Source organism: Polyodon spathula, chromosome 14 (assembly GCF_017654505.1).
Source record: "Polyodon spathula isolate WHYD16114869_AA chromosome 14, ASM1765450v1, whole genome shotgun sequence".
In the NCBI taxonomy this organism is placed as follows: Eukaryota; Metazoa; Chordata; class Actinopteri; order Acipenseriformes; family Polyodontidae; genus Polyodon; species Polyodon spathula.
The window spans coordinates 27,868,844-27,892,013 of NC_054547.1; the positions used below are offsets into that span (position 1 = coordinate 27,868,844).

General features: G+C 37.1%; 1 protein-coding gene across 1 annotated transcript in view; it reads left to right on the forward strand.

The window, feature by feature from the left end:
• Window positions 1-23,170, forward strand: part of LOC121326731 (TRAF2 and NCK-interacting protein kinase-like) — a 145,067-nt gene that overhangs the window by 18,095 nt on the left and 103,802 nt on the right. The window contains exon 2 of the mRNA XM_041270163.1: window positions 1,611-1,676. Coding sequence (XP_041126097.1) covers window positions 1,611-1,676 — 66 coding nt within the window. The remainder of the gene's footprint in view (window positions 1-1,610; window positions 1,677-23,170) is intronic.

The following is a 23,170-nucleotide window of genomic DNA, read 5'->3' on the forward strand; positions in this document are numbered from 1 at the left end:
AAGAAGAATAAAATCAAGGGTCTGGAATGGCCCAGTCAAAGTCCCGATCTAAATCTGATTGAGAGCCTTTGGTATGAGTTGAAGAAGGCTGTGCACATGAGAAGTCCCAGGAATTTGAATGAACTGGAAGAATGGTCAAAAATCACTAAAGAATCATGCCAAAAGCTCTTTGACAGATATCCTAATTCCCAGAAATTATACATTTCCATTAAGGCATGTAAACTTTTGACTGCAACTGTGTGTGTGTGTGTGTGTATATGTATATGTGTGTGTGTATAATATATATATATATATATATATATATATATATAATATATAATATATATATATATATATATATATATATATATATATATATATATATATATATATATTATATACACACAAACACATACACATATAATATATATATATATATACACACACACATACATATATAATATATATATAAATTGTTTTACACATGTCTGACCTGGCTTCCCTTGTGTTCCAAGTACTGTTGATAGCACAGGAATCTTTCTTGCATCGATGGGTTGTGACATGCACTTTTTTTTCCTACCTCAATAACATGCTCCTGGTTGCCAGGGGCTACTGTATGTGAATGTTTACAATTGCTCACATAGAGCAAGTTTATTTTGGGGCATTCAAGTTGGTACAGTCCATATCATCTTTTGAAGTATGCAGTTTGAACTGACACACCAGTTCACTTCCATTGTGCACTACGGGTGATCTTTGCTCATCTCTGTATTCTAATTATTAAAAAACACTTCCCCAAAGGAAACTCATTCATACAGGGACGTTTCCCTGGGGAGGTGGGAAAACGACCTCAGTTTTTACACGGAAATAGAACACCCTGGTGTGCATTTACCTCGCTTCGGTAAAGTTTGTCTTCATGTCTGTTTCCATTTCCCAGTGGTGTTCAGCTGTTGGGACCAGTGTGTGAGCTTCTTCTACTAATGTACTTGCAGCTATGTCAGTGCCAGCTGAGTAAAGCTATGTTTATGCTGGAGGACTGTGCTCGCTGTAGGGGGAGGAGGGAAGGCTAGAAAAAAGGAAACGTGAACAATTTTGAGATGCTGTTCTCCTAGTTTTGACAAACCACCAGTACTGTTTAATTAAGCAGGAAATAAAAAGCAACAAAGCTTTGTCATGCCTTGCTATTTTCAAAGTAAACATATGCAATTATACATCTTATTTAGTTTTATATGCTTGGAGACATGTTTAATTGCAAGTATTTTATTATCATTATTATTTATTTTTTTGCTGTTGTATGTTGCTAGGTAACTGACAGCCTGTACTTTTTTTTTTTTATATATATATAAAAAAGCTGTGATTTCATTTATTCGGAGTGCCAGGCATTTTTATAAGCTAATAAAACTTGCTTGTTTTCCAACTGAGAGTTATGTTCTTTGGTGTAATAATAATCTTGTTTTACCTTTTCACCAAATGTATTGCACAGTGTATTTATTTATTTTATATATATTTTGCCTAATTGTTTTTTAGAATAAAGCTTGGAAATGCTTTTTAATTTGGCGTTCTTGTGTTATGTTGCATTTTATTGCCCTCCCTGCACCTCTAACACTGTCTGTTTTATTTTATTGTGTTCTCAGGACCCTGCTGGTATCTTTGAATTGGTAGAGCTTGTTGGAAATGGCACATATGGACAAGTGTATAAGGTAAGAGAATAATGTTTGCCTAGTCCTGCATGGGTCTGGGAAGGGTTCTAATGAAAGAAAGAGGCTTCATAAAAACTGTTTTGGGCCTATGGTTGGTGTTCATGTTAATTCTGTTATAAAAACGTAATTTTTTACCAAACATTGGCCATATGGCTTTGGTACCTTTTTGTTATATTTCTGTAGGCCTGTCTCGCTTCTCAAACCAGTCTGGTGTAGATAATATCTAACCGGGTTTATTACCCACTGATATTACCACTCAGCAGATTCAGAGGTGTATGTTCTAGTAATTTGATACACTCCTTGTCAACTCCATTAAACCACATGCTCCTGAAAATACTATTTTACGTCTGGCTGTATTTAATGTTAGATCTCTGTCAAATAAAGTGCCTCTGATCAGTGAATTTATCACGGATTATAACCTTGATATTTTATCTTTAATTGAAACTTGGCACGGAGTTGATGACAGTGTTTCTTTGATCAAGGCTTCTCCCCTAAATTACTCTTTGTCAGAGTTCTCGTCTTACTAGCTGTAGGTGGACTTGCCACTTTCTTCCGCACTGAACTTAGTCAAACAAGAAATCTTGAAGGGATATTCATCCTTTTGAATTACTAATGCTAATTACTGACTACAAATTAACTGTTCTTATTGTAATTGTATATCGTCCACCCAAGTCTAATTTACTTTTTTGACTGTATTTGGTGATATATTTTTTTTGTCTATACTGTCTGTTAAGTATGATAGGGTTCTTTTATTGGATGACTTCTGATTCTAATGGTTCAAATTTTTTGAAGCTATTGGATTCTCTAAATTATGTAAAGCATGTTAGCGGTCCTACTCATAATTGTTTAGTCTAGTGATTTCTCATGGTTTGGATGTTCAAAATATAGTAACTTCTGACCTTTCTGTTTCTGATCATCTTGCAATTCATTTTGAGATTAAACTACCCTTAACTGTAAAGAGCCAGGCTTGTATAATTAAAACTCGGGTAGTTAGCTCATTAACAGCTGCACAGTTTTGAGAGGCTTTTAATTTATTACCAGCTGCTCAGGCTGTATCATTAAATGAGTTAGTTGACAGCTGTAACACCTCCATGACTAACATTTTTGATACTATAGTTCTAGTTAAAACATGGAGGGTGTTTTCCAAAAGAAGCACTCCATAGTTTAATGATTCTACTCAGAAACTGAAATGTGATGGTCATAAATTGGAATGCAGATGGAAGAATTCCAAACTGCATGTTCATTATCTTGCATGGAAAAGCTACCAAGTTAAATATAAGAAGGCTTTGTAACAGGCTAGATCTTTTATACTATTCTAACATGATTTGAGTAAAATGAAAATAATCCCAGATTTACTTCTACCTCCTAATATTGGTTCAATTTTTAGTGGCACTGAGTTTTTATAATTCTTTCAAAATAAAATTCTTGACATTAGAAACTCCTTACAGACTCCTTCTATTATGGACCTTTCTGCCTACTTTGAATTAACTAGACCTGATAAAGTTATTATGGAGGCTTTTTCGTTGGTTACTTTGCAAGAGCTGTCCGCGTTAGTTAGGCATATGAGACCAACCACTTGTGCCCTTGATCCTATTTCTAATAAACTATTAAAAGATGTATTTAGTGTTGCTAATACAAGCATTTTAACAATTAAATTAATTGCTTTCATCTGGTATAGTTCCCTCTGCACTTAAGGTTGCAGTAGTTAATATACAGTTTGGATCCTACAGTTATTAACAACTATATGCCAATTTCCAATCTTCCATTTTTAGTTTTGGAGAAAGTTGTTCCCAATCAGTTACTCAAATTTTTAGCTTGTAATGCTTTGAGACATTAGTCTGGATTTTGATCTGCACATAGCACTGAGACAGCTCTTGTTAGGGTAGTAAATGATCTTTTGACAATCTGTGACTCTGGCTTTCCCTCAGTTATAATTCTTGATCTTAGCGTTGCCTTTGATACCGTGGACCATTCCATTCTCTTAAATCGGTTTGGGAGTTTAGTGAGTTTGGCAGGCAGTGTCCATTCTTTGTTTAGATCTTATCATTCCGATAGGATTCAGACTTCATCTCCCCGAGAGAAACGTACTGATTTGTCAGAAGTTGTCTGTGGTGTTCCTCAGGGTTCTATTTTAGGTCCCCTGTTTTCATTATATATGTTGCCATGAGGTGATATTATCTGCAGGCATGGACTGAATTTCCATTATTATGCTGATGATACTCAGCTGTACTTGCCTTTTCAATCCAGACAACTCCTCTACTGGGGCGCTATTAGCTGCTTGCTTTGCAGACAAAGTGTTGGATGTCACAGAATTTTCTGATGTTGAATTCTGATAAAACAGAGGTCATGCCTGTGGGTTCACAGCACCAATTAAATGTTGATTTTATTTAAAATAGATCTTAGCAGCCTTTCCTCAGAACTAAAACTTGAAGCAAGAATTTGGGAATCATTTTTTATCCTGTTCTGTCATTTGAATCCCATATTAGGAAAATTACTAATGCATCTTTTTATCATTTCAGAAATAGAGCTAAACTCTATTATTTCTGTATCTGATGCTGAGAGGCTAATGCATGCCTTTGTTTCATTGAGAATTGACTATTCTAGTGCACTTTTTTTCTGGGATTCCAAAGTATATGGTGTCTTGCTTGTAGCTTATTCAGAATGCTGCTGCAAGAATTCGGATTAAAACCAGAAAAGGTGAACATATTACTCCTGTCTTGGCCTCCTTACACTGGCTTCCTGTGCAGTTTCGAATTAATTTTATTTTTAACTTATAAAGCCCTTAACAGTCCATTTATTCCCCACTTGTCGGGGCCAATTTATTTTCACACAGGCTGTTTATTTTACACACGCTGTTTATTTTATTTTTTCACAGCAAAACAGGTTTAAAAAGCATTGAATAGCAAAAGGACTCAGTACTGTATCTCCAGCCAAGCCCCACCCCTTGTTTGCTGTATTTTTCACATCTCTTTATAGACGTACATACTGATAAATCCTCTCCTGATCACTTGTTTTATAACACTATGTAACACAATTTTTGTTCATGGGTAGTAAGTGTTATTTCCTAATTGCTTATGCCTCAAAAGTATAGAAAATGGCTATTATTCCCCACAGACTTTTGCTTTTGTGGCCAGGACAGTGATATTTCAAAATATCACTCTTTCCAATGGGAAAACGGGCAAATGTGTGCCCTTTTGTTCACATAAAGTCAGAAAAAAACAACATATGAATCCAAATTAACATATATTTATACTAAAGTAATACAAAAATGACTACAAAAGATTTAGAAGTGAGTAGTTTTTCGAGATTTACGATTATACTGTAAATACAAATTTGTTACACGGTGTAACCAAACTCCTCAATAGTGCGTTCCAAGTCATTATTATATTAGTATAACATCTCAAAAAGCTCTGCAAATGTCTTATTCTTTGAGCGCTGGACGCGGAAGCCGCTATCTCCTTTGTTTATGTCTGTGTTATCTCTGTGATGCATGGGGCTATCCAATACGCCCCCTTTTTTTTCGGCTTCATTCGGTCTCACTCAGCCATTGAAAGGTTTTCTCTGTTTCTTCTGGAGAAAAAACGACTAGAGACCTGTGCTTTACATCTTTTTGATGATGTTGGACTGGGTCCAACATCAGACTGGAAAGGGAAAATTGTAATGTCGGACCTGGTCTGACATAGGACCGCAAAGGGTTAATGGATTAGCATCCAGTTATTTACAAGAGCTGTTGGATTATACATCCAGTTATTTACAGGATGAGCTGTTGATCCAAGGGTAAATACATTCCTAAGCTCCTACATTATGGAATCTTAGATCTCAGGATGCAGGGCTCTTGGCTATTCCAAGGGTAAATATATAACAGACCTTTTTATGGGAGGAAGGGCCTTTTTTTTTTTTTAACATACAAGATTGGAAATGTATTTACTTTCATTTAAAATAGTCTTTTATTATCTTTTTTATGCTGTTTTAATGTTTTATTATGCTGTGTGTATTATGTTTTCTGTAAAGCACTTTGGGGTCTATGAAGTCTATGTAAAGATTGAAGACTTATCATGACACACTATCTCATGCTCTGGCCCAACTTAGCGGTTCCCTGTGCGGTTTCAAAGACCATGATGAGGGTGCAACTCTTTTCAAAGAGGAAGGGTCTCTTTTTTGACATCAAAAGACTGCTGAATATGCTTGAACATAACCAGGGTCAGGTTTTCGTAGAACCATACACACTGTTCCCAAATGCTGGAATGGTGAGCAAAGTACACTGTTGCAACTTGTCATAAATAAACCGCGAGAAAGGAGCTAGCTTTTTATGGATGTACTTTGATGTGATGTAATATTCATAGACATTACATTGTTCTGCACCTAAGATGTTTTACCTTCCAAGTAGGCCTAATCTGGAACTGTCAAAATTAAGTTCTAAGACTTGGGATGTACAGTAAGTAAACAGTAGGGGTAACCATTTCTTTTAATATACTAAATATACAAAGTGGCCAGATTGCCATGCAGTAGTGTATGGCACGCTAAATTAAAAACTAAATAAGAATCATTAAAACACTGCAAAATATATTCCAAGGTTCCTTTTTCAGTAGGCAACAAAACTCTATTTTCATTGTGGTGATGGATCTTCACTTGACCTTGAGCATTGCATGGCAATGTGTGTGTTGGCATGGAAACAATATGTGCTGTGATGGATGTGTATTATGCCCAGTCCTTAATGTCATACCTAAACCAGAATGTTCTGCTCATTACATGATAGTCTGTTTTGGGTTAGTATATTGAAACCCATAAATATATATGACTAATACAAGTTGATGCAACATCAATGGGTATGATTAGATGAGACATAGAACACACTTTGGCTTGAAGTATTTATGCTGTCTTTTGGGCAGTACTGTTGCAAATCTAAACTTCTTTTACAGCTGTTTGTTCATATGTCTTGGGTCATTGAGTCCAATTGCAGCATGCTTCTTTATGCATCAGCGTTAAAAGTGAGAATCTTTACCATCGCAGTCGAGGAATGTTCACAAAAAACACTAAGCTTCTTCAGGGAGAAGGATCTCGAAGGAATAATAAAACATGCATTTCAGCAACATGAATCGCTTTTCCCATGATTTTATTTTCCTGGCATTCATGTACAAACCCTAGCCTAATTCCCAATCCATTGTGTTCTGTCTTTAATGGATTTATTTTTAATGCCTCAGAGGACAAACACAATTAAAATAGATGGTCTAGCCGGAACACGTGGATGCTGTAGAAGACGGCGGGGTATTAAACGTTACTTCGCTTGCTTTCACAGAATATTAATAATTTAGTTTGGTGAATTTTACAGCAGCTTTCTACCAGAGAGACTCATTTATAGCTTCCCCTTTTAGGGAGTCTGAGCTTTGAAAAGTTGCTTTTGTTACAGTCCTGTAGGATTTATGGGCGTCACTTGTATTTTGAGTTGTCAAAGAAAAGGGGGATAAAAGGCTCCTCCCAATCACTGTCGTCAGGGGCAGAAAATTAGAACTCTTAAGCAGGGTCAGTATTAAAAATGTATGGCTGTTCAGGCATTCCTGTGCATTGTGGGTATCCACACTGAAATGTAACACTGGTAATAACTGGATATGTTAAAGCTCATTATTTATAAGCACATTGTATACCTAGCCACAAGTCAAGGGATCAACAAAATGTACCAGATTTATAGTGGAATGGCGTTAGTTGTGAAGAGCCATGCAATTTCTTGTAACAAGTTAATACAATTTATTTAATTATTTTAAAACCCTTATTTGATTAGATCATTTATTCAGCTGGTTGCCACTTTATTTAACAGCCATTTTTCTTGATGCTATTTTTGTAAGTTTTTTTTTATTCTCAGTTTTCAGTTTTAGTTTTTTATTGGTTGGTAGTTATTAGAGGTAACAGAAATTGGTGGCAATAATATTTGCTACAGCGTGGCCTTAATGTTATTTACAGTGAATTTAGGTCTGAAAAAAAGTTTCCTTAATTGAGAGGTGTGAAGGGTGGTTGCTGTCCAACAACTTTATCTAATAAAAGCCTTCTTGTTTAGAGTTGAGTTCTGTAGGCCAGATAGGGTGTCTCACTGTAATAACCTGACTTGTGGTGAATCTGCCTCAAGAGAACTTGAATAAGCCACTGCCAGCTAATTATCAGTTTGTTGTTTTTTTTCTTGAATAGCTTACTTTTACATAACAGAATACTGTATTGTCATCTTTTTTTTTTGTATCCGATACAGATTTGTCAATTTATAAGCTCCTCAGTAACCTTAACATTGACCAACTTTTGAAGTATAAACAGCCTTGTACAGCTGCGTCCCACATCCCTTTTCTATTCCTTTGTTACCCACAGATTTTTGCTTGAGTTGTTTACAACTACTTTAATCGGGTAACAGCAGAAGCAATCTGCACTTCTCGTTTCTTCAACCACTTAGCTTGCTGCTAAGCAACACGACCTCCATGTGCACTGTAACAATACAATTCCACAGTATTCTTTCCAATGGTCAAACCTTAGTTTAACTGACAGCCCATCTTCCTCATGGTATAAACTGAGCTTAATGCATACGGTATGAAGCAAGGGATTAACATACTGACCCACAGGCCCGTCAGGCTGGCAGAAGTTCTTCAGAACACAAACTCTGCTAACTCAAGGGTTGCCATCTGGCTGGATTTATAAATGGATACTGATCTGGATCCCTTTTGTTATCTCCTTCAGGGAAATATCCTGGCGACAGGGATATAGTGCACGTTTTTATATCTACCCATTTGTATCGCTTACAACTGTACCTGCATCTTGTTAACTGCTTTTAATGATACTTTAATATTCTTCACGTGATATAGTGAACCACTACATCTCCTACTTAATGTATCATATCATTAAGTGATGCATTTACTGTACTAGCATTCCTATGCTTAGGCAATCTATTATGGGTGAATGAGAGATGGAACATGACCAAGACTAGTGTAGAGGTGGGAACACTCACTCTGTAATGAAAGTACTACTTACAGTATCTAAGGAAACAGTATTAAGAACAAAGGTAGGACCTTTATCCATGGTGAGTCAGTCAATTCAATGCAGTATGTTTACACACTAAGTGCTTTTGAATCAAATAAATAGGAAAGGATTGTGTTTAGCTGGTGAACAGGTTGATTGCTGAAACCTGGAAGCAAACCGTTCCAGCAGCCCTTAAACCTAGGGGAAAGTTCTCCACAAAGGGATGTGTTGCTGAATGGTGTGTGTCGTTTTGCTTTTTCTCATTCCTAAACGGCCTACATTTATAAAGCTCCTCTTGGATCCGCTCAAATCACATCTGAGGCTGCCTGCAAACTGTACGTGTGTTCGTTACATAATCAACATCTGAAATATCATCACGTAAAATATGTTTTGACCCCAAACCCTTTCGATATGGGTAAACAAGCTAAATGCTGGCTTATTATTTTTTCTGTAAATCTATTTTGTTTTGTCACCCTTTACATGTGAAGTGTGTTCAAAGCAAGTGATTGAACAGCACTGGTTTAAGGGAAGAGGAGTTATTCGATATGTTTGAAGGGTGCTTGTGTCTGTTATCATAACTGTGAGAGGGTTTATCCTATTCTGATGCTTCTAAAATGTGTGTGTTTTTTTTTCTTTCTTTTTTTTGTTGGAATAAAACTTTGAAACTCGCTCTGGTGAGATTGAGACGTGGGTGTACACTTCTTTTGCCTCTTCTAGTGTATTTTGGCAGATTTATAAATCCTGTATTCTCGTAAACCTGCACAGAAGTGCTTCAGTTGCACAGAGGTAGAGTGGGAGAGCATATGTTCGTGGGTTGCTCTTGGCAAGCTGCAAATTGTGTTGCACAGGAAAATAATTCCCAATTTAAACAAGCCCGCGCAAAGCCGAATGAAATAAACCAGGCTTAAACAGGAAGTAGCGGGATTCTGAAAAATATAGTTTTTACAACTGTTTAAGTAGTGTACCTATAATTTTTCTTTTCATTGTTACCATTCTGTTTTACACTTATAACTTTACAGACTGTTTCAAAGCTCTTTTCAAAATGGCCGCCCTAGTGCACTGGGGTTTTAGAGCTGTCTTCTAAATCACTTTCGGAAGAGCAAGGGTTCTGGCTTTTCTTTTCCATACCACATCACAAATCATTGTTGCTGTCTTACCTGTTTGACGATGTGGGCAATAATGCTTGCACTATAGCATACATTTTGAAATTAGCTTTTAAAGTTGTTGGTGTAAAAAGTTGTCATGATGTTAACAATGAAAATAAAAATTACAGGTGTGTTATTTAAACAGTTGTAGCAACACGTGGGGACGTGTAATGCTTTTTTTTTTTTTTTTGGAACCCTGCTACTTCCTCTTTTTAAAAAAATTAAGAAACTAAACATAAATGTATGTTACAGTCTGCAGCAAGCATTCTCATCAGTGCAAAGCTGCTCATTTGAAAAATGAATATGCTTTTAAATGCATTTATTTTGTCATCTTTTCAGGAAAGGCCTGCCAAGAATTTGGTTAATTTTAATAGTGACAGCATTTTATGTAAAATACACCTTGTTGCTAGTCATGGAAAATTCATAAAACAAGCAGTTATTTTGAAGCCACTTACTGTCCACCTTTTAAGGGACAAAATAAGCATCCTCTTCTAGGGACTAAGGAAATGAAGTAATACATTTGATAAACACATTGCATGTAAACTATTGCAAAATGCAATATCAGGAAATAGACATAGTACAGTAGTGCCTGAGCACAGTTCAGATTCTGAAATGGCAACCCTGCTCCACTTCGTGTTCTTTTTAGCACAGCCACAGTAACTGGATGAAGACGCCCAGTCTCTTTTGAGGCATTAGTTTGCATGGTAGCCCCGCAGGTGTCTGTAACAAAAGCAAATGTCTCTCTCTTTAGCAAAATCAGCTATGCAGGGAGAGATTTGCTCAGCAGGCACATTCTCATTTCAGGGAAGTTTGTTCCGGACATCCAGCTAATTTGCTCCCTAAAATAACTCCCATGCAAGGATGTGTAATTTTCTTTTCTCTCTTCTTTTGTGAATGAATACACTAGCTAGCAGCAGTGATGCCTCTCTTGATTTTACTGTATGTACAGAATCATAAAGAATGTGTGGACTAGTCCAGGCGGAGCACTTAACTTATTACGTGATTAGAGAAGTGAATTGTAACAATCCTTTTCTCCTATTATTGAAATAGAATTTTTTTATAAAATAAATAACTAACTTTTGTATCTCTTCAGGAGAAAAATGACTGTTATAAATAAAACCAGAAGTTATAATTGTGCTGTTGGAATTCATAAGAACATAAAGTTTACAAACGAGAGAAGGCCATTCAGCCCATCTTGCTTGTTTGGTTGTTGGTAGCTTCCCAGGATCTCATCAAGCAGCTTCTTGAAGGATCCCAAGGTGTCAACTTCAACAACATTACTGGAGAGTTGGTTCCAGACCCTCGTAATTTAACCACATTGTCACCGCACAGCCACACTTACTTCTCTGCCATTTGCCTTCGCAATAGTAGTTTGCTCCAATCTCTGAAATAAAATATGGTCAAGAAGTGTCAACTCTCCAACTCTCATCGTTCTTCATCTCAGTTGTCCTGCACCTGTGATTTAATCCAATGACTAATGTTGCTTAACTGCCCAGTAGTAATACCATTGTGTTGCTGCAGCTCTCTTAAATTGGACATATATAATACTCCTTAAAGAAAAAACAGCTGTTTGAAATCAGTTGGGTCGACAGTATTGGGTTGTTTTAGGTTGTAATATTATCACTGCCCCTTGTCGGTTTTAATTAGAAATATGCAGATATTTTAAAGGAAACACGATTGATGAAAAGTGTCCTGTATTCTGGTAACTACTGTAACCTTAACTAGTGTTGCAAATCGAACCCTGGCGTTGACGTCGATTATTGTGCAAATTCTAATGACGATTATCTATCGTTAAGTTAAAATACTTAAACAAACATGGTATAAGAAACTCATTCAAACAAATCCCTATGTTTTAAGACACTTTTGAGAAATACACTGGCTTTTAAATATATCACTCTCCATTTTTCATATTCCTGCCGTCACTAGCCTTTGCCTTGTTTTGTGTAAAATCTGACATTTCCAGTGTAAACATAATGGTAAATTAATAGAAAACAAAAATTAACCCCACTGTCCAAAGGAGAAATAAAAACAAGGTTTGAAAACTAAATTGAACCTTATGTCCTGTTCACATGGAAGTAATTCGACCTCTCATTTCATATTAATTTCCTGTTGGTTACAGTTTATGAATTACGTGGCCCAGCTTCTGCTAGCAAAAGCAGCAGTCTCTTCCAGTGTGCCGTGGCTGCAGAGATGCATTTCACTTTTTTGCCGTCATATTTTTATCAAAACTTTGCATAGCCACTTAGATTTACATTATCTTCAGTGAATACAAATATATCGTAGAGGTAACCTACCCTTTCCTGCAATGGAACTTTCGACAGCAACTCCGGTTGATAATTTTATTTTGTGTCTCCATACTTGAACATGTATAATATCTCTTCCATACATGTATGTGGATTTATTATTAATTAACTTACTGCCCCCTTCGCAACCAAGATATGTAGAATATCACTTTCATACATGTATAGGCCTAATCAATCTGGTATAGTATCCTAGGAGATCTCAACTGATATTATTAAGTGGGTGAACATTTTGCGAGGTGTCCAAAATGAATTAAAAAAAATCTACAAGAATTACTGCAGTGAATCGTGTACAGTAATTTTGCATTCTATAGTTGACATGCTATTTTGTACAACCTGAAATGTTTCACTGGATCACATATATCGAGCTGTGATCCAGTGGCATTTAGACTCAGACAGCAATCAAAAACTAAAAAGGTTGCAGACAATGTGTTACTTAAACAAAAAGGTAAATAAAAAAAAAATAAAAAAATGGCGGCACGTGACACTGTAGTACTGTTAAATATTATTAGTTTATCTCAAGACAGGCAGCTACAGTTGGGACTGATTTTAAAGTAATATGCGTAAAGTCCGGTATTTGTTCAGATGCATACTCAGTAACATTTAGAAGTAACGACGCATATTATGTTCTTGACAGTAAATTATGTGACAGAAATACAATGATTCTTGGTTGTAAATATCCCTCCCGACTATCATTTTTACCCTGGTATGCCATATTTAATATGCTTTAACATACCTCTCACTCAGTGCTTTACAGTGCTAACTGTACCTATGCTTTCAATATTTTAGTATGGATACACTTTTAAAAGTGAGGTAAAACTCACTCCAGAGGGCTCCCCAGTTGCACATCCAGTAAAAGCGCTCCATGTGGAGTGCAGGATGTGCCCTATAGTCTGGGGATCGCAGGTTCGAGTCCAGGCTATGTCACAGCCGACCGCGACCGGGAGTTCCTAGGGGGTGGCGCACAATTGGCCGAGCGCTGCCCGGGTAGGGAGGGCTTAGGTTGTCAGGGGAATCAACGGCTCACCACGCATCGGTGACCCCTGTCTCCTATGGGACGCCTGTGGTTCTGCAGTGGAGCCATCAGATCTGTGTTGTCCTCTGGCGCTATGGGTCTGGTCGCATGCTCCAGCCTCCATTCCCCGAGTCGGCGGTGGGGTTGCGAGCGGTGAGCCGAGGATACAGATAATAATTGGGCACACTAAATTGGGGAGAAAACTGGGGTAAAAAACTGGGGACAACTAAATTTTATTAAAAAATCTTTTAAAAAAAAAACTCACTCCAGTAATTCAGGTGCTGCTGTGAAGACTGTTGTCAATGTTAATACCTCTAGCAAGAGGATACACACACCCACATATATATGATGCCTCACTAGTATGTATTGAGCTATTGTACATTAAACAGCTGACCCAGGTGTCTGCCGTCTGCACTGTACAAATATCTACTTTATGAAGACTCACTGTTTGCAATGAATTGTTTTGTGTTTTCAAAAATGCCTCTTTTTACTGAACGATTCCTAAGCAATGTGCTTACAATAGACAGTGAGGCCAGATGAGCCGCATATTGGAGACAAGAAAGTAAGTGTTCTCTGTTGCTGAATAGCACTGCAGATTATTTTTGCTGGGCCTGAAAGTCTAACTTTTCTAGAAAATGGTTTAATTAGTGCAGTTTGTCTGTGTAAAACTGTTTGTCATAATGGTTTAACAAGAACTTAGATGCTTTTTGTGTTGTCTAGGGTAGGGACCTTTCTGTAGCAGCGTGCCAGGAATACCCAAGAGGTTTTTATATCTTATATTAGAAGCTACAGAATTACCACACGCTGTTACCGTGTCTGACAAATCCAGTGGAGAGACCATGGAGACTAGCTCTGTTCTAAGTAACCAGTTCAGTATTAATGGTTCACTCTCTAGTTTGCAATGGATGGGTTCTTTTTGGTGCGGGGATAGATTCATGCCATGTTTACCAGTATTCCCAATGCAGTTCCAGGTGAGCTTTGACCAGGTCCTTTATCTTTTAAAAGTATTATAAATTGTAGCTTGATAACCTTTACAAGGGCCTGCTGTTGCATTGTGTGATACTCCATCTTTAGTTTAGGCAGTCAGTTTTGTATAAAATATCCCTACTGTAACTAGGCCTGCCCCAGAAGTCCCTTTAAGCAATGGGAGGGCATACTGTAGTACATGTTGTTCCTTCTGATATGGGGTGATTTGGACCAGGTAATCGTTTTCTTTTAAATCAATGAGTATTATATACATTAGCACAGAAATTGATAGTGGGAGAGAAATGTGTGAATTGGCTTCCCCACTCCAACACAATTGCTTGGTTACCAATTTATTTTGGTTGATCTCTGCCAGTTCAGTTACATTTTAAAGTATAACCAGATTAGACTAGCAACTGAAATGTGCCTTTTACACTAACTTGTTACATTATAAAACCCTGGGCTCCACATTATAAAACTGTGGAGTTTAATGCTAATTCAGGTCCATATATGTACTGGGATGGGGTGTGTTCTTCAAATCCCAACAGTGCTGGGTTAAGGAATTAACTTCATTCACTTTACTAGAAGTGCAGTTCCTCCTTGTGTTTTGTATCAGGCTTCTTATCACAGGGACCTTGTGATACAACCTGCATCTTTTTGTTATTCCATCCAGGAAGAGAAAATGAAGCATTTGCCTTTTTTTTTTGCATAATATTGTTCTACATTGTTGACACCCTTTGAAATTGATTGATATAATGCTAAGGAGTAGTTGATTTCAAACACAATTCTACAGGGGACTGTATCAAATTACTATGGTTTGTGACAGGCATACAGTCAGCCATAGTTTTTTCCAGAAGCTGTAGGTTGAAAGCAACCATGAAGTACCCTCCTCTTAGACTTGTTTGAATCTTGTCTTGGCACAAGGTAAAGAGTTAATCCTCTTGGTGAAATGGTTTATTGGGACACACCCTCTTTTTACTCCCATTTCCAACTTAAATGGCAAAACCGTCCACTTCTCTCTGATCATCGTATTGTGTGTATCGAAATAGCCCCCAGTCAATTCGAGATGGTGGGTTTCATGGTGCAATATGGATTTAAGAGAATTCAGGACATCCAAGCTGTAATATTAGGTTCTTTCGTGATCTTTAAAAAGCTCATTGGCTGGAAACAGGATTTGAACTTTTAACTGGATGAAGTTAAACCATGCATGTAAGCCCTAGGCTACACAGATCAACAGTTATCTTATAAAATAAGTGGAACTAGTTTATTTTTGCAATTTGGCTTATATGATTTATGGTCCACTTTACTTTAAAATTAAATGTTTACATTTGGTTGCTGTGGAATGCTGTGAAATGTTAATCAAATAGTACAGTTTCCTTTCTTAAAAATGAATGTGTCTAACAATGATGCTCTATATAAAGGAGCTGTCTCTTAAATAGCCACTTGATGGATGTTTTTGTGTGTTTTGGCCTGCTGTTCTACAGCTAAAAATAACAGCTGAATATCAGGATGTGGTATGTCTAGAAACTAGGGCTGCTGCAATTAATTGGACCGATTTAATCAACTAAAGAGTTGATAACAGATTAATTTAAAAATGTAATTGTGCAGGCTTTCTATTTTTATTTATTTATTTATCTATTTTATTCCGTTGATTTTTTTTTTTTAGTATTGCTATGCAGACAGACTATATGATACTGTTACCTTTATTAAAAACGTGCACTGATTAATCCACCAATTTTTAATCAACTAATGCCACTGGCGCACAAATATGAATACTATGAAAACTTTTTTGGTTTCCAGTGCCAAGTATAACTTTGTGCTTTTAAATAAATACCTACCCAATGATTCTCATAAAAAAAAAAACTCTGAACTTACCTTTTATTTATTTCTAATGAAATAAAAGGCGACTTTTCTTCTCCCCCCTTGGTTCCCTCTGTTCTTCCTGCATCAACAAAATGTTCCATCTGTGTCCTGTCACTGAGGGATATCAGGATCTCTTGCTCTACAGAAGACAGGAGCAGAGCCTCCAAGTCTGTTTTGCCTCACGGTGTTGCACAACTTGGTCTTCACTAAAGACAGCTTAGAAAAACCTCGCTCTACAGAGGCAGTTGTTACAGGCAATGTCAGGGCTATTTTATTTCTGGATTTTCATCAATTCTGATGGAGACTACATCTTTGCTTTTCTTCATATTCTGCTGTTGGGGTTGGAGGACTGTAGCACCTTGTTCAGTTGGTCTGTATCTCCCATCTCTTCATTGAGCTCAACCAGGTACGTGATGAATTTGAATTTAGTTATGCACTCTGTGAGCCCAGCCACTGTGCCTCTGAGTATTCCACCATTTGTAGATTCCCCAGTTTCTTCTAGTGTACTTCCAGCAGCTTCCAGCATGACATGGTCTTCAAGAACATTTAAAGAATGTGCCCAGCGGCTCCACTTGCTATTTGAGAGGCCCTTAAGTGCTGTTGGGGGTCTGGTACTATGAAGCTCTTTTTGTTTTTTCAAGAGAAGTGCATGCCTCAATGCACTTCCCTCTATTGTGCAATATAGCTGCTCCACAATGCCAAAAAATGTCAGCAGCACTTGATTTTCTTTTTTGCCTGACACAGCATTCACACTCTTTTCAGGCAGTGGGCATAGCAGTGGGTATAGATGGCGATGGCATTTTTAGAAAGTATTCTTGCTTGAACACGCTGGACCCCCTTCATGTTACTGCCACCATCGTATCCTTGCCCAACAACATCTGACAGATTAAGCCCATGTTCTTCTAAAGTACTAATGAGAGGGTCATTCAGATGCTCTCCACTGACATTATCAGTGTCAACAAGGGACAGCAATCACTCTGTGGCTGGCCATTCCTCTTCCTCCTTATGCGACACGTGTATAACATATATGGCAACCTGCTCTTTTCATGAGACATCTGTAGTCTCATCCATGAGAACAGAAAAAAAATTGGGCTTCCTTAACGTTTTAAAATGTGTGCCTTGATTGCTTTTCCTATGGTACTTCTCATCTCATTTGGGATCTGAGGGCTCAGATTTGTGTCATTCTTTGCAGCTGTATCCAGGTGTCCTTTCAGAACAACATCACCACGTGGTGTTCGGAAAGGCATTCATTCTTTAAAAACTCCTTTTTCTATGGAGGCATCACCTTCTTTGTGTCACACCACGCAAAGTGAGACGGGAACAGTTGCCAACAGCTCCAGGAACAGGAAAAAGCCGACAGCAGAAGCAGAAAGCCTTCTCCTTCTTCAAACTGTACTCCAGCTAAGTAAATTGTTTATACCTAAAATGCAAATCATTTGGGTATTGATAATGTTCCAAGCATTTTTTTCTATTTTGAGCAAATGCTGTACACATGCACAACATATCTAGACATTATTCAGAGGCGGTTGAACTGCAACCATGGAATTTTCAAAAATCAACAAGTTTACTGTGTTTGCTTTTGCCAGAAACGTCCTGTAATAAATTATTTTTTTAATAATTTAAAAATGTATTGTGGATTAACTTTTATTTATATATTTTGTATTCTATCATATCAAGACTTTATTTGCACATGTGCTTTTAGATTATTACTAATTTTATTATGTTGTTTCAGCTGTAGCCTACATATGTTAGAAAAAAAAGGAATGTAACATTACTGCAAGCATAGTTGTGCCAAAATAGTCTGGTTTTACTTTTAGTATAAATAAGGTGCTTAGAATAGAAAATTCAGGTTGGAAGCTACCAGCTGTTTTATTCTGTGGAATAATATTGGAGTTTTATATAAAGAAAATTCAAAAGTACCTGAAAAAATGATCGTCAGTCCTCTGATATTTAAAAAAAAAAAAAAAAAAAATTAATTGAATTTATGTATTCATTTATTTAGTTATTCTCGCAAATCTGTTACCCCTTCACCCACTCATCACAATGAAATGACACATGGTTGAGGTGAAACCTTTAGTTTTGTAACTTATTTCTAATTTATCATTAACTCCTGAATAATACTACGTACTTTTTTTTTTCGTTTTGAGTGATTTTTTTTGTTTTGTTTGTTTGTTTTTGTTTTTACTCATGTTATTATAACATGACTCTCTCTACTCTAGTTAGTAAGAACAGAAAATGTGATGGTGAATTAGTGGACCAATAAATACTTTTCATTTTACCAGCTGCACCAAACGCAAAGCCACTGTGTTTATTGTGCAGTTAATGTGTGCCAGTAGTTAAGGAATACAATGTGAAAAGACATTTTGAAACCAAACAGGGAACATTTGGAAATACGCATTCAGAGGGCTGAGCAGTTAGAAGCACAAAAGTAGGTGTGCTGATCTCTTCAGTTATATTATTAATATGTTGCATACATTTTAAAATCTTTGTAATGATACTCTTGTTAAATGCTCACACTTGTATTATTAAAGTACTATTCATATGGTAAAATTTGTAAATCTTGTTCAATATGTGAACATTAAGTTATTGCTTAAAATGTGCAGAGTTAAATACACTGGCCTGCCTACTCGTAACTTTTTTCCAGTCTGGCCCCCTTCAATTTAAAAAACTAGTGGAAGAGCCCTGCTCTAACTAAGGCAACTCTGTCTGTCTAGGGTATACGACAAACACATGCAAGCAGTTTTACAGCAAGTACAGCATAAACCAGTCTGCGTTGTTGCAGATGAAACTACAGATGGGAGAGATGTGTCCTGAACATTGTATTTAATTTGTAATTTTATGAAAATTGTATATTTTTGTAATACTGCCCCTCGTTTGACTAGTCTGTGTATATTGTAATGCCAGCAATAAGCTGTTTTTTCAAAACACCTTTATTTGTTGACTGACCTACAGTACCTTGTTACTAGTGGACTGCTTTAAGAAAGATTTTATCTCAGGGACTTAAATTAAAAATAAATAAATAAATAAATAAATACTGTGAAAGTGTTAATGTTCAAGTTACGTGGTTAATTCTTAATAAATTGGTAAAAATGGGAAACAAAAACGGAATTTCCAGAATGGAAAATCAGGATCCCTACATTCGTTTACAGGGCAGGCCTTAACCCTGCCACACCATAATGAGTTTTTAATATTTTTTCTTTAAATTTGCCTTTTAGGAGACTCTTGAGCTTCCTCTCTGCTTTCCTCAGATTTCAAGCCCTAGGACTGTCCTCATTGTGTTGTAGTCACTTGACCAGTATGAACTTTCATCTCGGCTAGCAAAGTAGAACAGTCATATTATCATAGTTTGAACAGAATGAGGATGGTTCAGTCTGGGCACCTAGGATTCTCCAGCCACGCTCACAGCAATCTTAAAACCATTTAAGAGGCATATTTAAACACAGAGACACTACATGATTAAAAACACCTTGAAATAGTAAGGAAAATGTGAACTTCACTCTTGTAAAATGGGGTCTAAAACCCACTGATAAGACATGGCTAATGTAAACAATGACGGTGGGGAGACAAGGAGGCGGAGGGAGACCAATAAAAACATGTTCACGATTGCGGGGAAGTACATTAGAAGATATAATTGTGGAGATTAATTCTGTTTATCACACGTCCATTGCAGAAAGCAGTTTGGGAAGACAGTGCCATTTTTTCATCTTGACAACTCTGTAATGATTCCACAATGACCTGGAGTCTTTGTGACCAGGAGGCTGATCATAGCTTTGCTGTATGTGAGCTTGACTCGCTCCACTTAGCACAGGAAATTGAACACTGCAGTGGCCCTTGTCCTCAGTAAAATCTTATGCTTTCTTTTCGTGTCATTTAGAATTCAACCTATATCAATTATTCAAGCTGTTATAGCAGGACTCTGCTGATCCATTTGTCAATTGGTTGCAATTAACTGCTAGAGGTCATAAACTGCTCCCCATCCATTCAGATGGTGCGAAAGCAATCATTGCCTCTGTGGCTGTAAAAAATCGCTGGGAACTAAACTGCCCTTTTGGTGATGTAAACAGCTGAAAATGGCAGGCTATTCTGCTATTGGAGACCATTGCTTTTAGCGCTTTCCTGCCGTGATAGATGCCTTCAGCTTTAACTTTGTTTAAATTAGGAAATGGCTCAGGCTCACATTCTATTCAATTTATAATGCGTCATTAAAACTAGTTCCTATGCATTTCTAATGCATAATTGTATCTCTTATGCCATTCCTAAAGTACTTGAATATAGCAAATGTTCCTGGAATCTTTTATGACTGTTAAAAGTGCTGTTTTATTAAAACTACACATAACCAGTTAGAGTAGACTGTCATCTACTGCATTTATGTTAAATATTGCTTTTTATAGTGTAATCAATGTTTGTATCATGTGATTCCAGCAACTAGATCACAATTGGAGTGAGGACTTGTATAACACATTTGCTAGATCAGGACTTCACTGGCATCAAGCTTGCAATCTCTTAACCAGACGGTTGGTTTCCTCTTGTTGCCTAGCAACATGCTCAGTGTTTAAAGCTGCAGCTACTGTAGCCCAATCTTCCAAGTATAGCAATTAGAAAGACTAAGCCAAAGGGGTTCAAGTCAATGTGCATGGCTGTAGGAGGGATGCCTGAAACCTGACAGTAGGACGCCAGTTCTAATAAGGCGTTACATGACGCTAGGGTTAACATATGGATTGTCCATTTTGAGATTGAGAAAGCTGATCTGTATTTACCCAGATTCCAAGAAGCCTATTGATCACATTCCAGCTCAATGTTCAAAGTATCCCATCACCTCCTTATAATGGAACAGAATGCCCACATGCTATCACATTAATAAAGTGAAGTTGTTTTGTGACATCTTGAGCGATTTCACAGCCTTTGTGGTTATCTTCGGAATCCTGGGCTAGATCATACAGCCTGAGAATAAGCATTTGACGTAACACATTTTATCCAAGTAAATGCACTGTGTCACGGCTGATTTTTCTTTATTGTCAGAGCACCATCCAGATAAATTAATGCTTAGTTCCTGATCAGCAGTTTGGGGGGACAAGGCCATGTGAAATATTGATAGGGCTACGTGTATTTGTGACCACTTGTCATTGGAAGATATGTCCCCTGGTGATTTGATTATAGATGCTACAGAGCTGTCAACCTGATCTTCTGCCCCATTTGTCAAGGAGGGGGTGAGGGTATTAAATCTGTATAAGAACTGTCACCGATTTAACTCAGCCGTATGTTACAGCTTAGAATTTGATCATTTGCTAATTAACACATCATCAAAGAACATTGGCTAGCTACAGTAATGCACAAACTAACTAATCCCCTTAGCTGCTACACAAATTAGCTAGCGACGAAAGTCTGAAATCGGTAGACTGAAGGACACAATTGCGTTTTACATCATTTTGGATAATAGAAGAAGGATCCAGTAGTTTGCACATTTGAGATGATGTTTGTCAACTGCAAATTTATTCCCGATGGGACTAATAAATTAGTTTTTCATTCTAAAAAAACAGGCAGCCCCCCCGCCCTCCTTCCCTACAGTTACTGATTTCAATTGGAATTTAGAGATATATACAGTAGCTTAACATCTCTCAGCACATTTATATTTGTTAACAAATAATTAGCTCGTTGCTGGTCTGCAGTGTGAAACTAAGTACTAGGAGCAGGAGATTTAATCTTCTAATGAGAATCCAGCAAGTTCCACTATTTATTTTTGTCCCCTGTTCTGGTCATTCCTTGGCATAAACTCCCGAGATTATGTATCTAGGTCATAGTGGTTGTGAACTACTGAAGAATATGTCTGTAGAGCTGCTTGCTCAGTTTCAGGAACCACACTGAATTAGTTCTTGACAGGCACTTGATTGAGCTTTTGAAGGCTGTAGCTTGGGATGGTGTACAGATTAATTGTGCATCAGTGAATTGTTATACCACCTTTACATGATACATCATATTGTAATAGAGATATGTATCATGTTGTGATACAAGACCAGAATCACTGCATAACTAACTAAATGATTCTTCATTGAAGAATAATGGTGTTTTATAGTTTTGGTATACATACTCACGTTATTTTTTTGTCTGTTTATAGCAAAATAAAATACCATTTGATCTTTTCATGCATCTTAGAAGGTGTCCATCAGGCTGTAGGTTACGATATCCTCCTTTTTTTTGGTTTATTTTAATTGTTCTTGCATTTGAATAGTAGTGTTCTCGATGCAACAAGTTACAGTTTATTACCTGTCCGATATTCAATTAGGAAATTGTTTTCTGATTGCATTGCTAATACTTCAAGCTGTAATGTTCATGGGATCCATACATGGCTTTAAATAGCAATATTACAATCAAGCACTCCCCAGCAACACTATGGAAATGGGGAGTTTTTACAATATCATTTCTACCCTATCAAGTTGTTCTATACTTATTAAAACAAATGACTACCCAAATGTGTTATAAACATACATTTTTAAGATTTTGTACAATAATCCAGAATACGTGAAGTTTATTAAGACCCAGATTTAAAACCCCAGGGGGATATAATGGCTTACAGATGTGGCCAAAGATTTTCCATCAAACTATAGAGTTAATATCTAAATTCATAGTTAGCACTGTATTATGCCACATTCTCATATGCACCATCATTTCACTGACAGTATAATGTATTTTGTAGTCCTCATTTTGTCCTATATCTTTTGGGTTCTGCAATCAGAAACCTGTCTCTCATGTCTTTGTATTGGATGCTCATTAGATAACATCACCCATTGGTGCGTGTTGGAGTGCTTGAGTTTGGCCAGCATGCAGTCCTAACTGGGGCTATCAAAATCCCAATTTTAAATGTACTTGATCTCGATCTGCTGCTGATGGAAATTAACAAGTGTCATTTTTCAAATCATATGAACATAAGAACATAAAGTTTACAAACGAGAGGAGGCCATTTGGCCCATCTTGCTCGTTTGGTTATTAGTAGCTTATTGATCCCAGAATCTCATCAAGCAGCTTCTTGAAGGATCCCAGGGTGTCAGCTTCAACAACATTACTGGGGAGTTGATTCCAGACCCTCACGATTCTCTGTGTAAAAAAGTGCCTCCTATTTTCTGTTCTGAATGACCCTTTGTCTAATCTCCTTTTGTGACCCCTGGTCCTTGTTTCTTTTTTCAGGTTGAAAAAGTCCCTTGGGTCGACATTGTCAATACCTTT